At 44.8% G+C, this 16,288-nt stretch overlaps 1 protein-coding gene across 1 annotated transcript in view; it reads left to right on the forward strand.

Moving 5' to 3' along the window:
• The window catches only part of fbxl17 (F-box and leucine-rich repeat protein 17), a 193,357-nt gene extending 182,325 nt beyond the window's left edge, over positions 1 to 11,032 (forward strand). The window contains exon 11 of the mRNA XM_060054570.1: positions 7,309 to 11,032. Within this exon, the coding sequence (XP_059910553.1) occupies positions 7,309 to 7,446 (138 nt within the window). The 3' untranslated portion in view covers positions 7,447 to 11,032. The remainder of the gene's footprint in view (positions 1 to 7,308) is intronic.
• The last annotated feature ends 5,256 nt before the right edge of the window (positions 11,033 to 16,288 follow it).

The raw sequence follows: 16,288 nt of genomic DNA on the forward strand, positions 1-16,288 counted from the left end.
CCAGCTGCCGGAGGATGGGCACGGCGCAGCAATCTGCGGACACAAACAAGGCTCTTAATTGTTTAGGGCCGCGAGGTTTATATCGGCGGTGGGAGGATAAACTAGTGTGCGGCGCTGGGAAGCCTTTATAGTGGTTATTTAGGAAATTAGACTTTTTTCGGCGGGCCGAAAGTGTTGTTTGATGTGGGCTGTCAACGGAAAAAAGAGGGGGGAGGGCGGCGGGAATTAGGATTTAATTATTAAGCGAGCGCTGACACAGGAGCCGGTAGGGTTCAGCCTTCCTGTTTGGGTCCTCTCTCCTCGTCTGGGTCGGGCCCTGGTGCCTTCACAGGAGGAGAGAGAGGTTTGAAGGAGTCTTTTGCCGTTGGTGATCTTCAATGTAATCTGGAGTCATCCCGGCTGAGGAGCGGTATCGATTGGTGTGATTGTGTCCGAGACACCTCCCCGATGATGATCCCTTCATCTTGTTTTTTCAAAAGGCCAACAGTGAAGGGGGGGGGGGGGACTAAGACCTTCAACAAAACCAATACCAAACACACACACACGAACATAAGAAATCCCAACCTTGCACATTCTTTTATGTTTCATTTCTCCCCCCTCACTCACAACCTGTCTCTCTCCGTTTTTTTTACCCTGTGTCCCTCTATTCCTGTGTATCTCTCTTGGGAAGGTCATCCAAGGTCGTGTGCATTCAGGGTTCAGGTATTCCGGCAATTCAATTAGTCCTACACAGATCTCCTCAGTTTCCTGTTGTTGCTGTGCTCTTTCTCCTCCTTCCTCGCACGCCCGTCCTCCTCCTCTTCTTCCAAACACCCAGTGCTCTGCATGGCAGAACACATCATGGTGGAATCATGACAGATGTGGTTGCCCATAAAGTGAATATTTAACTTCTGGTGAACAGTGTGTGTTTGTGTGTGTCTGTGTGTTTATTTTTCTTACAAACATGGTGATATACAGCAGGTGGCCACAACTGGTTTCTAGCCTCCAGGCGTGCGCTCTGTCTGATGCGTTTTAATGCTAATAGAATGTAGCCCATTTCCTCTGCCTTCAGGCAAGGCCTGTACAAAACGGTCTTGCACAATCGGGGGAGTTGGACGACAATTTGGTTAGCTGCCGAGTTTTAACCCCCAGATGGCTCGGATTGGTCGAAGGGAAGCGGACAAACAGACCGACGCCATCACGATTAAACGCGGCAAGCAATGAAACGATATAAACGTATATAATCCATGACACGATTTCAGACCGTCAGTACTTTTTCCATTAGTGTTAGGTGACAGATTATTCACACCTGTTTCAAATCAAATAATGAAATGGTGTATAATTTCCCATAAGGTCTCTCCTTGCTACTGTTAAATTGTTCCGACCTACTATTTTCCTTTCTTAGGGTAAAAATGGCTCACTCCTCCTACCTTTTAAAAGAGGTGCATTGATTTCCACAATCTATTCCACCCTGTACAAAAACAACTCTCAAACTATGAAATGTCTCAACTTATGTTTTGAGGTGTGGAATGGGATGGGGTGTCCTTGGGCTATATTTATCCTGTCAAGTGAAGGGAAAGCACTGTCTAAAGAAGCTTAATTAAACTTTGTGTGAGTACTTGTATAAATGTATTCCTCATGGCATTCATTGCCAATGTCTGACCCCAGTAAGCTGCTGTGGAATCTGTTCCTATGAGAGAGAGAGAGAGAGAGAGAGAGAGAGAGGGAGAGAGAGAGAGAGAGAGATAGATGATCTTGCCTTACAAATCGCTGACAATACGATACCTAATATTGTAAACAGTTTTGATTGAACTCCATATACTTTATCGGAGCAGTTAGTATCAGGGGTGTACACCAGTATTGTATTTCTTTCTATGTCGTTCACTGTCTCTTGTTTGTTTATATCTCTCCTGTGTATCTCATGCTTGCCGTCTCCTGAGCAATTTTTTTTAAGCATTAATTCATTGAGAACGTTATTATTAGCATCTTTTTAATACATAAATGCCATATAAACTAATGCAATGATTTATTGGCATGCCGTACTATAAATTGACATGCTATACTGTACGGTGTTATGTGAACCCTTTCTAGAGAGTCACATTCAGCCTGTTTGAATACTCAAAGTACCGAATGCAACAAGGACTTTACATCGACCACCTATTCAAAGGTTAGATCACCTTTTTTCTTGCGTGGCTAGGACCGGGTGCCTGTCACTGGTGGGGCCGGAATGTTCCGACACCGTTTCTTTTTCTTCTCTTGAGATTAAGCAGTGTGAGGGTGGGCCAAACCTCCTACACTCAGCTACCTTTGTCACGCACGGCGGGTAGAAGGTTTACAACCGGGCCTCGGAATCTCTCTCTGTGAGCTTTTTGAAGTGTGTGTGTGTGTGTGTGTGTGTGTGTGTGTGTGTGTGTGTGTGTGTGTGTGTGTGTGTGTGTGTGTGTGTGTGTGTGTGTGTGCGTGTTTTTTTGTGCTGGTGTGTATCCCACCCTCTGTTTGAGTGGTCTGATATTGTGCAGGGATGCGGGGTGCGTGAGTTGGACCAGCAGGGCCTGACCTCTGTTTTTTGGTATTTTATAAGGTATGTTCACAATTCCATCCCCCAGAATGCTTCCTCACTTTTGCCTTGCTCTTAACAACTCTGAAAGGCTACTTTCTCAACCAATGAGCAAACGCATCCCTCTAAATCCTCATATACCAACTATTCCTCACACACACAAGAAAAGTCAGAATTGATGTAATCCCTGCTCCTTTCTCTGCTCCAGCTCCCTCCTTCTAGCCCTTCCTTAACCTTTTCCCCATTTTTATCAGTTCCTTTAGAACCAGCCACCACAGCCCCCCCTGTCCTTGCAAAACTTTACAGCCCCAGCTTTTACTTTGACCGGTTTAAAGAACGCTATAAATCTCATCCCGTTTAAATCCGGTCCTGTTTAAGACGCCTGAGATCTGATACACTGCATTCTTCTTCTGGCTAAATGGCCTTTTTAAACATTTAGCCCAAATGTATTTACTGGCTGACTGATGGACTCTGTGCATGGGAGTGGACACGGGCCCTGAAGGGCCTCAGGATGTTAGTCTCTCTTTATGGGCCCGGCTTTAGCACTGGCTGCCACATGGACAAAGAGAGACTAAGGGCTTGGGGCCTGAAAACTGTGACAAACTTGGAAAGGGAATGGGGCCAATTTTGTTTAACGAAAGAAAAGGAAAAGGCAAATAGTGTTAATTTTCCTTTGAGTCAAATCTTTTTAGGTATACCTTTTATCTGAAGAAGCAAAGCCCATATTGCAAAAAAAATATATATATACGGTATATATATATATACACGGTATGTATGTATGTATATATATATATATATATATATACTGCATATATTGAGTTAGATATCTCTTTCTCTTTGAACACCAGCGACACTCAGGGATTGCTCTCAGAGCGCACATCAGACGCCAGCGCATCCTGGCCGTGTTTGCATACCTCATTATCAATTCACGAACCCCATCTTTCGTCTCCCCTTGCCCTCCCAGAACACAAACTTAGCGGGCATTAGTCACGTTAACGACGCGCTACAGAGCGCTGCCTACAGGGGGAGGAGGGGGGAGGAGGCGGTCCTGCGTCGCTGCTTAATGTATATTCTACCCAGGTGATGGAGTGCGTCTGCATCAGAAGAGTGGGGGGGTCTCGGAGAGAGCCGGTGCTGTATAGACGAGAGAAGAGGGGAGCACTCTGGCGACGGGGTGGTCACCAGGGGAACAGTCACTCACCCTCGGCTCAATACAGACAACAAGCTCTGCGTATCAAAACACACGCATACGCGCACACACACACACACACACACATTGAGGAAAATAAACGAGGGCAAGACATATATTTTCAAACATTTGTTGTTAAAGGATTGCGCGAGGCTGTGATTGTTAGTAAATGACTCTGTGTAGAATAGATTGGGTCCTGCCTGCATCTCCCTACATGATTATCTTTTGTGTCAAAGCTACCCTGCCAAGTGCAGTGCAAGGGTTTGAATCGTATGCAAATGAAGGTGTTTCGTTGGGGTCAATTGATACAAATATTCACCTCAATCGACATGGGCTCCATTTTATCAACAATGAATCATCGTGAGATGGTAATCTTTTGTCGTCTGCATTCCGTATGCATTTATATTCATCAGGCCACTGATCAAGGCAGGGACTCGAAAGAGCGCGTAAGAGAATATGAGGAAGAATAAATGGAATGAGCAATTTATTTTTAAAACGTTCCTTTTTTGGGAAAGGCCTGGGCTACACAAGCAACAGCCTTCATTCCAGGCAGTAAGGCTATAGTTTGGAAAATAGCAGTAACTCAACTTTAAAGTCCATCCGTCCCTCTTTGCCTACATCTGGTCAACATACATTGTGTTAAAACGCAAAGCTGCAACCAAGTTGCACTCGGTTATGACGTCCTGTCGTCCATGGTGTCGCTGGTGCCTCGCTCAACTAAACAGTGAAGGGGTAATGACTCCAGAACACTGGTATTGGCATGACATCATACCGGAAGACTGAGAGTGGACGGGAATGAGAGATGCATGCATACGGTGATATGCATCTTAAAAACATGTGCGAGAAGGAGGGAAAAGTGTGTGTGTGTGGGGGGGGGGATGTATACACCCTCCTATACCCACATCATGTGTACACATCTCCTGGACCCAGCCACTATCCTTGACCGCGGAGTACTCAATCAAAATGTTCAGCTATATCAAACGGGTTCGGATACATAAAGCTTTGTCTCCATCCCTCTCTCTCTCTCTCTCTCTTCCACTTGTAAAACCTGACAACACTGCATTACCCATCAGTCAGCATTACACCGCTCTCACATCTACAGGGCAGCTATCTTTGAAGTTAAAAAGGGAGAAAATGTCATAAGTGTAGGCTTGGTTCCAGATCGCTGTGGCTGTGCTCCCAGATGCTTCCAGAAGATTAGAGCGATCTGCTCCCCTCGTACGGGTTCTCCTATAAACTTGGCAGCCGTGTTTCCGAGGCAATGCCGGTCTGGGACAGCACAGTTGTTCACCACGTCAGCGCCGTAGAGGGCAGGAACTAGTCACCCAAGACCATATCAGTTCCGCTTTTCCGATCCCGGCTAGGGCCGTACTGCACGTGCTTCCCTGTAAAACGTGTCGCTGTTCCCAGGATGCATGTTGAAGCGTTGCTCTGCTCAAGCTTCAGTCTCTCTCGGTTGAAATAGTGAATGCCAGATCATTTTTTTTGGGGGGTCGGGGTGGGGATACTCTCTTTGGCCGATATCCAGAGAGTTGACTGGGACACAACGTATCAACATAGGGTCTGGGCTCCAAATATCATTGCAGGTGTGGTGATGTCATCACCTCTGGATTTGAGTGTTGGATTTCCATGCCAATGATGCTTGTTAAAAAAGCCAAATACATAGAAGAGGTTAGCACTTTAACTGTGTTTGAATCAGCTTGAGGGCAAGAGTTGCTTTCAGACTTCTAATTAACGCCTTTGACTTGTTGCACGCATATTGCACAACCAAAATCAACACTATTGGCCAATGAAATAGTTTGTCTTCAAACTGCCTATCAAACTGTGCCGGCATTCTGTGTTTTCCGCAACCTACAATTAGCAAATGATTCTGCATTCTGATGGGGAGCCATTTTGTGTCTGCCGTGGTTTGCGTGACAAGTCGAGCAGCACTAAATAAGCATTCATTAAGGTAATGGTCTCCCATCTCTCTGACAGGTCTATTCTTTAAATCTCTTTTAATTGTAATTATGCTGATTAACGAGTGGCAGAGTTGGGTGGTTCATTCTCTTCATGATACGGCGTAATATGTTATGAAGGCAATCAAGGGTTTGTCGTTTTATCTCCTAATGAGTCTCGCCATTGTGTCATAACAAACTTTACACAACTGCGATAATAGCAGGGGAAAGCATGGCTCTGGGTGCCTCAGTTCCCTGAGCTCATGATGCTGTTCCAGAAATACACATTGCAATATATCTGCGCTTGGTTATTATGCCAGGCTAAACATGTAGCCGTTTAGCTTAGCATGATTAACTTTGAAAGAAAACAGTAGTTCAGCATGTTAGGGTACATAGCAAGGCACAAAGAAGTTGATGCCAGGCCAACCAGGCATGAATAAATAAAGGTTCAATTAGAAACAAAATAGTACATCACATCAAGTAAAACATGTCATGTTCCACATGTTGGAATAAATTGCTAGATTAGATTAGTTATAGAAAGAAACGTTGATGCTCATTTACCCCTTTGATCGTGACTTAGATCGACAGGAACAATATATTTGTTTTGTGGTCCTATCCCTTCCTAACCCTCTACTGACCATTCTGAACAAGGGATGTAGGACAGCTTTAGCACAGCCAAAACCCAGCCCTGACAGATTCTTAATCCTCTCACCAGAGACACCCGAGAGCTGGGGTCTGCTGTCTGGTCAGAGGCACTCCTTCACCTCCATCAACCACAACTGTGTATCTACACATCTCTCCGTCCAGGGCGAACCCCAATCACTTCGAGAACTTTCAGCAGATCCTTATCATGACCCCCAAGAAGAAAACAACGACTCAAGACGATGACAATGGAAAAAGATTACAAAACTCATCAGGAATCTGGTCTGGGAAAGCTGTCGCCTTTCAGCTCAAATATTTTAATGGAAAACACTGTGAAAGCCAAATGTTTGGACGAGGAAACCGTGAAATATTTTGTCAGAGCTTTGGCAACGCGGCGCGAGTGTGTTCTGCATGTGTGAGTGTTTATACATCACCTTCCCCTGGAAAGTGTCATGCCTACGGGCTGGGTGGGGAGACAGTTCTGGGTGGATTGTGGTTAGCCCCGCTGGGTCTCTGGGGGGGCTCTGTCTCTGCTCATTGTCAAGATGCTGGAGCTCTCTACCGATCGCAGTAGGATGAGGGTCTGGTCGCCACAGGGGGACGGTGTGGGCTGTTAGCCTGCACTCATAGCCTTTTAGCGCCTGTTTAGCGCCCATTTAATGACGGTGTTGCCTCGTGAGCTTCTTGGTCTTGTCTATACTGTGGTTTTTTGTGTCTGTGTGTGGGAGTAACATGCATGTATGACGACGCCAACATTACAATGATGACATTCATATCAAATAAAAATATTATGGAGAAACAAATTGAATAGGTTGAGTTGCATAACCCATTGTATCCAATTCTCTTTTGCTCGCTCTTTCTTTCTCTCACTTTCCCTCTCTCTCTCTCCACCCTTTCCTACTCCTTCCCCCTCCAGGCTGAATTAACTCCTTGCTCATTTAATCAAAACGTGATTCACAGACTGTTCTCTGTTTCCCCCCACCCCTCGCTCTGTCTACTTGCAGGTGAACGAGGAGACAGTGGAGAGGCTGGTTGTGCAGTACCCTCACATCGTGTTCAGCACGGTGATGCAGGACTGCAAGAGAACGCTTGAGAGAGCCTATCAGATGGGATGGAGCCCCAACACATCCAACGCCTTGTAGCTACTGGAAGAACTAAACACAAACACACCCACACACTCACATATATATATACACACACACACAGTTGACAGACTCATAAATATGACGATGAAAATGGACCCAAACACACCCTCATACAAAACAATCTCTTCATAATCCAACCTAGAAACATGTCATGCATGTTTGTTTTTCATTGAGTGTTCAAACTTACACACACACACACACACACACACACACACACACACACACACACACACACACACACACACACACACACACAGTGGCGATGGGTCAATAGAGGGCTCTAGGGAGCCGGCCCTCCGTGAAATATTCACTTCAATATATCTGCCAACTATTAATAAACTTATCAAAATCAACAAAAATACATAGCGTTTATCCTCGTTTTATTGTGTGATATACTTGTCACTGCCAGCAACCATTTAAATGCATGTGAACGTCAATGATTTGGGCTAGGCTAGTTATTGGTCATTCCAAATAAAGCCCTCCTCCAAGTCAGGGGCGCCGGCCACGTTGAAGTCAATGTAAGCACGCTAACTTTTTGCTGTCTATCAAGCAGAGACAGCTTTTCATTGGCGCAAGAAAATTTGCCGTCGGGTCGCACCAGTTTGCGCCCCACGCCAATGGTATCGCTTTTCTTTTTTGGTATCACCACATGACTGGACAATTCGGCGAATCAACCAAATAGGCTACCTCCCTCAGCAGCATTCGCGCACCACAACCACATGTAGAGAAGAGAGATCGCGAACTAGCAGAGAGTTGTAAGCACTTTCCACCATTTTCACTGGAGGAATTGGACTCCCCAAGCAATGTTATACTTAAAAGGAGCAAGTAAGTTACATATTAATTTAGTCTTTCGGCCTGTAGCATATAAACAAAAAATGAAGTAACTGTCCCATATTTCTAACCGCATTTGAAGTGGACATTGAGACTCACAAAAAATGGACGCTATAGGACAGTGATCATGATTTGTCTCAATATCAGAATAACAACAATGGATAAAATAGAAATGGCTGGTGGAATGGCAATGAGGTAGGTCTGTATATGCAGTGTTAGCTTGTCCAGGCCCTGCAAGTCAGGATGTAGGCTATGAATCTGAATGAATAGTAGGTAAATATGTAGTGGCCATCCCCAAAATGCACCAGAATACAGGAAATCGAATCTATTCAATTACATTTTTTTTATGGGGGGGGGGGGACCCCAGACCCCCCACCCCGAGACCCCCTGTCTATTACTGTGCCCCACCAACATTTTTGATCACCAGCCGCCACTGCACACACACACACACACACACACACACACACACACACACACACACACACACACACACACACACACACACACACACACACACACACGTGCATACCCTCATAGGTTGTTACATTTATATTTGTTTAATTTTAGCCATTGTTGACTTTTAAATGTTTGTTTTATTATTTTTTAACTTCTACTTCTGTCAAAGTATATTTCAAGTACGATGCAAATGTGTATAGGCTGTGTATGTGTGCATCCTTAGTTGATGGACGCTGGGTTGGAGTGTTTTATCACCACTATAGGGTTCATCCATGTAGTGAGGCTCCAGCAGTGTGGTCAGTGCATCAGCAGCTGGAGGCTGGGTATGATATCAAGCCCCTCGTGAGCACTGCTCAGTGGAGGACTTTTCAGGACTTAGTCACACTGAGCACTCGGCCCGATCCCTAAGTGTGGTTTGGGTTGAGGGTGCCTGGGGGAGCGGACCAGAGGACAAACGTTGGACAAAACAATGGTGTCATTACATCTGTGGTGTTCGAAAAGAACATTGTTGTTGTTGTTGTTTTGAATGGCCCATACATGTTGCTCATAGGCTTGGTCAGGGCAACAATTCTTACAACCCAACTCACCGATGCTGATATCACACTCGGAAAAAACTAAATTAAATCGCACGATGGCGGAATTACAGAAGATGGATTATGGCGCTCTGACCGGGAAAGACTTTGGACTGCAAGACTTGATTGAAACACGTGTCTGAGGAAAACAAAAGACTTAAACAAAACTCAAGCCGAAAGATCGGTGCCCCGAACCACACTCCCGGCACTAATTGTTTTGTTTTTCCCAGCAGTTTTCTGCCTTTATTGGGTGTTAATGGCCGTGTTATAAGCATCTGTGGGTTTATTTGTGCTAAGTTGTGCTGGACTCGGTTGCTAGGCTCTGTGTTGAAAGACGGCGCGGTGACTCAGACATTTATAGCACATCAGCACAGTTCAGACGAACGATTTGATCTGCGATAATAACAAGAAGAGTCTGAACAACTGCCCTGGCGGAGTACAAGCCTTGTTCCCCCCCCCCCCCCCCCCCAAACATGTTTGAGAACGTGTTTTAATTGCGACCATCACCTTGTTCCTCAGACCTGTTTTCTGCATGGGGTTTGAATTTTCACATCAGCATTCGTGCGTCCGCGACTCAACGCTGATCTCTGATGCAACGCAGAGATTCGGTGTAACCGATGGATTGACCCTTTCTTTGAAACGTTTTTAGAATCAAACCACTACAGTGCTTGAAATAGAAGTGGCCTTTACCTACAAAGCCAGGGTCAGTCTACCACAATATGAATCCAAATTACTTTGAGGATGGAAGAAAAAGTTGCCTTAAGTGCATGGTATTTGTCATTCAATCATTTACCCCACAACAGAGAGGTTTAAAGATCCATATGTTTTTTGTATTATTATCTTGTATCAAACCATATTATTTCATGTCTTTCGTGTCGCTCAAAGATAGGGAGTGTGGTAAGAGTACAGTAATGCACCATTATAATGTATCTTTTTTGATAGTCTATTTACTTATCCAAAAAAAATGAAATATAGTAGAGAACATGGAATGTGAATGGTTTGGAGTAGATGTGCTCGGATCTGTTTTGTTTTTTAGTTTGTTATTTTCCTCTGTCCAAACGATGTTTACTATTTAGAGTGACAGTGTACTCAGTGGTCCGGGATTGTGCTAGGACCTGTATGCTGACGTTATGGTTTGATTAAGCAGTGCTGTGAGGGATTTCATTTAGCCCTTCTTTCGGATTAGAGCATATACCCACAACGTTATCTATGTAGCAATGCATCGAGGGGCTTTTCTTTCTTTGCGATTTAGGGTGTAAACGAATAAAAACATGAAAAAACAAAAAACAAAAGGAAAAGTATCTTGAGCATCGTCGGGGGACTGTAGGAACGAGCTGCTCAATTTACATCGGTCCCATAGGGAAAAAAAACAACATCAACTCAGTAGAGCATTATGCAAAAGAAACAGCCACTGTATTTTTCTACCATGTGAGAACCCTCTTCGGCCCCGGCCTCCACACACATGGGTTGAAGGGGGGGCTCAGACTGGAGGCGGCGCTGTAATAGTTTACGGTACGCGCCGCGTTTCAGACGATTAACAAAGCGTTCATTTTGCCCTCGTCTGGATTTCGAGCTCCTTCCTCGCAGAGAGTTTCTCTTTCTTTCTCTTCTATTGTAATCCCCTCTTGCACTTTCTTCTCCGCTTGATGTTGATCCACTTGATCCCTGATTTGTTAAGGCAACCGTAAATGACTGGATTTACATAAAGATGAATTAAAACACTACTACTTACAGTCTCGTTCTTTCGCGCTCTTTCTCCCTGCCATTGTTTGTCTGTGCCTGTGTGCGCGTGCATTTTTGTGTTAATCAGTACCAATTCTACTGTTCATCTTGTTGATTCAACAAGCTTTCACACCTAGTTTGTGTGCAAGTAGGTGTGAGAAGAGGAGGCAGAGTGGTTACATACAATTAGTCCCTCTCTAGTTAGGTTTGTGGACCAAAACAACTCAGTTGGGCTAGCCTAGAACATACCTGTGCTTGCTAAAAAGCGAAGTATGCTAATGATATACGTTATGTGCGGATGAAAATGAACAGGCAAATAAGTGCCTGCCATGAGTCATGGGCTAGCCGCTAGAACATGGATCAAACCATTGTTTTCAATGTGTGGTCTGGATGATATGCCTTCAAACTGAATGAGAGGCTCATGCATTGCACATTGTTATGACACCCAGAGACTTGCCATAACTTACCTCCACGCAATTGATGAGATAACGTTTCTATTTTAGTTGCCATTCGATATATATTTCATATTATCGGGATGCATACAATAAACACAATATATACTAATATTGTATTTTGTAGGATGCTGGTCTTTAAAATATTGTTTTCTTATTTTACTGCAAGAACGTCTTTGATACCTCCACGAGAGTGATCCGATATGGTTGCGTGGTTCTTTTTCTGAAGAGTTAAGTTGTTTTTGCCGAGTATGGTGTTTGTTTCCATATTTTGCTCCTCTCTTAAATATTGCTGTGTTAACAGAAACCAGACCAAGTTAACCAAACTAAAAGGTGTGGAAACTAAAATGCACAAACAAAGGTGTGTCTCGGGAGCACAGCAGCAAGCAAAAGAACTGTGCGTTTCAACCTCCATCCAGTAACTAACTTGAAAACACATTGTCGACATCACAGGGAGCTGCTCTCTTCAGAAGCAGAGCTGGGTGGTGTCCACTTGCTGCCTGACAACGACGGCTAAGAGTTCAAAGCAAAGAGCTAAAGAGCTGTCATTCAGTGTGTCGACTTGTCTTTTCACAATGTTGCCCCTTTCAAGTGCTCATGTGCGTTTTTCTTTGTTCAAGGTGTTTGTAGGTGTTTCCTTTCCTGGGATCTAACACAGGAACCAGCATCAGACATGTATGCAACGGTACATTCTTTCACACCAAGCCCCGCCCCAAATTAGCCCAGCGCATTGTATTGTCGGTGAATATGTTCTTTTTTGGATTCCAATTTTAGATTGAGATTCTATTTGCTAACATTGACATTATGACTGTGTCTTTAAAGGATGGCACCTGCCAGTCCCCCTACAGAGTAAGGAGATGTGTAAGACGTTGTTTTACACCAGGAAACCTGGTTTTCGACGAGTTCATAATTAATAATTCATAATATATAATAATATTAATAATATAACTAATAACAGATTTGTATCATTAAAACAATTCAAATGATGAGCAGTGAATTTATGGATGCGCAGAGGTGTCTTAATAGGAGCTGAAGCACAGGGTTTGGGGTTACCTGGTGAAGGATATGCTGCCATCAGCATTCAACAGTGTATGCCAAAAAAAGCATTTGCACATAACCTGCTGCTTTCCTCTCTCGAGACGGCCCATTCAGTCCTTTTGGGTACTAGACTTTGAGTAACTTCAACAATGTTCCCAAGCTATGCTCCCAACAGAATGTGTGTTGTTTTTTAGTCTAGTTTTTTGGATGCTGTCCACTCTGTTGAACTCTGATTTAGTTGTGAAGGCTTGTATGTGTTTTGTGAGCCCAGACGCTGTACTATTCCAAAGCCTCTAGTCTTTTGATTGGACACGTTCTGTGCACATCTGAGTGAGCATGCGCCTGAATTGTGGGAGTACAGTGTTGCCGATATACAGTACATGCTCCTGAGCACCATAACGCTGACCTTCTCAGGAGGGACACGCTCCTCAACGGGGCTGCCTCATACTGATCTTGAGCTCCAATAGGAACAGGGTTGAGGTGTCCACCTCTAAGCTGTTGATTGGCTGCAACCACAGAGGACGTCGGCCCTGGATCTCCCGACTCCCAGTAGGTTTACCCCAGCAGTCAGGCTCTCCAGGATAACCTCTGCATTCCCCCTCCCTCCTTATCTCCTCTTTATGAATTCTGCTCATACTTCATGCTACTCGCCCCATATTATCTTCTGTCAGAGAGAAAAGGGGCTGATAAAGGAAAATCCCAATCATTATTGGCTTGTTGATTCACAGAAGGGCTGATGCCTTGAGAGAATGACACCAGTAGAAGATGTGAACGGTGCTGCACAGGTCAAGAGCCTGTCGACCGTTCTTGATTATGAACGTTCATGCTTTAAATATGCAATCCTGTGGCTTAAAGCCAAATGCACATGGAAAGAAGAAGTATTAATCTATAGCCTTCAGCTTGGACTTGGTAGTCACTTAAAGACAAATGAATCCCCCTCAACAGAAACACATAGACATCCGTCTTCTATTTCTCTCTGGGTAAATTATGCAGCTCGGTGGGCTTTTCGTGTATCAATTAGCGCCTTAGCGAAGGTAAGCACATGCCATCAATTATCCCACTGATTAAGGTGGATCGCACGGGTTGGCACGCCCAGGCAATCCTTGGACCTTTGCAATATTCATCAAGGTGGAAGACCACTTTCACCCTTCTCCGGGATCAGATCGCACTCACGGAGTGACACGGCTCATCTTGCCACGGCCGCCGCACAGAATCGCAATAGTGAGCGGTAATTATACTAGGTAAATATTCATGTCGGCATTACATTTTTAATGAGCAGCTGATAGGTATCAATGCTGACCATACAGGACCATTTGTCATGCCTTGCAAGGACGTTCGGTTCTAGGCTCTGGGAGAAATTAGTATTTCCCCAGACCTAATCACGGCTGACATTGAGGAACGTCCCCGGCCCGCGTGTAAGGTCTGGGATTGCTTTGGAAAATCCTGATTTCCGAGCTTAGTGGGTTTCATGCTAAACACCTGTCAGCCCCCGAGAGAAGTGCATCAAGCCGGGAATGAAACATCGCACACATCACTGTTTGTGCGTCACCACGCCGCCGGCTGAATGCGTAAACAGCACCGTCCACGTTGAGTCATGGACCCCTTTTGACACCAGATAAAGAGCCAACTGTATTTTGTTATTTGGGAGTTGACATTCGAGCGTCTTTTGCGTAATTCGATTACATGGACTTAATCCCGGGTGGGGAAGGAGGCTGTTACAGCAGCAGGATAATAAAAGAAGTAGAATGAGAATTGAATGATTGAATAACCCTAACCCTAACCCAAATAATATACAAAGAAATTGGTTAAATAAAATAAAAATGTATATGTATATTATACTTTTTGCATGTTAATGTGTATTAAGCCGTCTTGAGTTGTGCATATAATTCAGTGGTTGAACCTTATCTTTAGTCTCAGTGACTAATTCCTTGTGTTGTTTTTATGGGTCTCACTCGCTCACTCACTTACTCACTTACTCACTCTGTGTCTGTGGAGGGTCCCGCTGTCGATGCTCAGAAGACCCCTTCATCCTACACTGGATCAACTTTACTCTGGCACCACCCAGCATTCCCTCTGCCTCAACCCCTTGCCCTTGCCAAAACCAGACTCCCTTTTTTCCTCCTTCCTCAAAGCCATGTCAATCACTTGTCCGCGTCTGGACTGGACTCCTTAGTATTCATCATGCTAGCAACCGCATTTCCATCCTCGCGTTCTGCTCTGCCTATCCCAGAAGAATAGGAAGGTATTTTGTTTGCCTACCTGCGGTATTGGGGCCGGCCCCTGTGAGATATGTGGATTTTGTATTTGGGTGAAAGTAAAACTTTTGAAAAAAGAAACGAAAAGTGAAGATGTTAATAGGTTGACTTTGTAATTGACACGTACTTCAAGCTGCAGGTTCGTGACCCCCCCCCCCCAGAGGAGCCGGGGCCTACCGGGACCCGGGGAGCCCCACTGAAAACACCAGCGGAGAACCTTTGAGTTACACTGTGGCCAGGAAGCTGAACTGAGAATGCTCCCTTCTCGTCGCTGCGTCCAAATATTGAACTTGAATATAATAGACCCTCAGCGTCCCTTGTGCTCCTTAAGTGAAACTGTACAAATTTGAATTCCTCTTTTGTCGTCTTGCGCCTTCTACCTGGGGCTTGCCACCGAACTGTTCCTCTCCCAATTCAGCAGAGGTTAACGCCGAACTAGATATCCTTAATCCGTTAAACTCTCAAAAACAACCGCCCAATAGGCTGTTTCCCTGTCACCGGGGGGAAATATTAACCAATCAGTGCACCTCATCGAAGGGAGGTGAATATGTGTGCACAGGCATAATGAAGTCGCCATGGTTTCGCCGTTGCTCTGCAGCGTGTGCATAGATGTTGTCTCTCGGTCTCTCTGTCTGCTCTTAATTGCGGTGTTTAGGCGTTGCTCAGTCTAGCTTCCAAACGGCAAAAGGTTAATTAGCAACAGAAGGATTTCCGCACAAGATATGTTGACATTTATATTTCTTTCCCTGCCAAAAGCATTGACAGAACGGGGATATTTGATGGCTTTTTTTGGACTGGGATGAAAGCGATGGGGGAGGAAAATGATTCCTCCACAAACATCCTCATCGCTATGCATGGCCTGCCGTTGATATGCAGATTTGGCAGTTGGGTGACATTTAAAAGTAGTTAATTGTGCAAATCTTTGTTTTAGGCTGTAAAGGTCGTGGTTAGTGAGTCTTTTCATCAGTGAGCACCCCCTACCCCCCCCCCCATCCAACACCACCGGCACCACCCAGTAGTGGATATGAGTGGGTCTGTTGCTTTTTCCCTCACTGACCCCCACCAACATAAAGTTCTTCATCCGTTTTTCATCGGGGGGGCTCATGAATATGTATGCACACAAAACAAAATGAATGTGGAGCCCGACAGGACATGACTGGGCTATCGGTTTACACACACGCAGAACACAACACGGCTCATTCCCAGGGCAGTGATATTTCCATGCTCCACGATCGTATCCCTTAAACACCCGGACAAATTAAGGCTTCAATCGTGCTATCCCGACGAGCGTTTGTTTTTATTCTACCACAGTTTGCGGTCCTCTTGTTTTCTGAAGAGAAACTCCACATTCCTCCCAAAGTTTAATATTTTTTCGTTAATGACCTCCTGGACGTCATATCGCTATCGTATGGCGCTTTGTTTCCTCGCGAGTTAGACACACACAATCCCTGTATGGCGTCGTTAAATAGATATATTGCGCATAACATTGTGTTCATATTTAGAATATTACCAT

This window comes from Gadus macrocephalus, chromosome 6, assembly GCF_031168955.1.
Source record: "Gadus macrocephalus chromosome 6, ASM3116895v1".
NCBI lineage: Eukaryota > Metazoa > Chordata > Actinopteri > Gadiformes > Gadidae > Gadus > Gadus macrocephalus.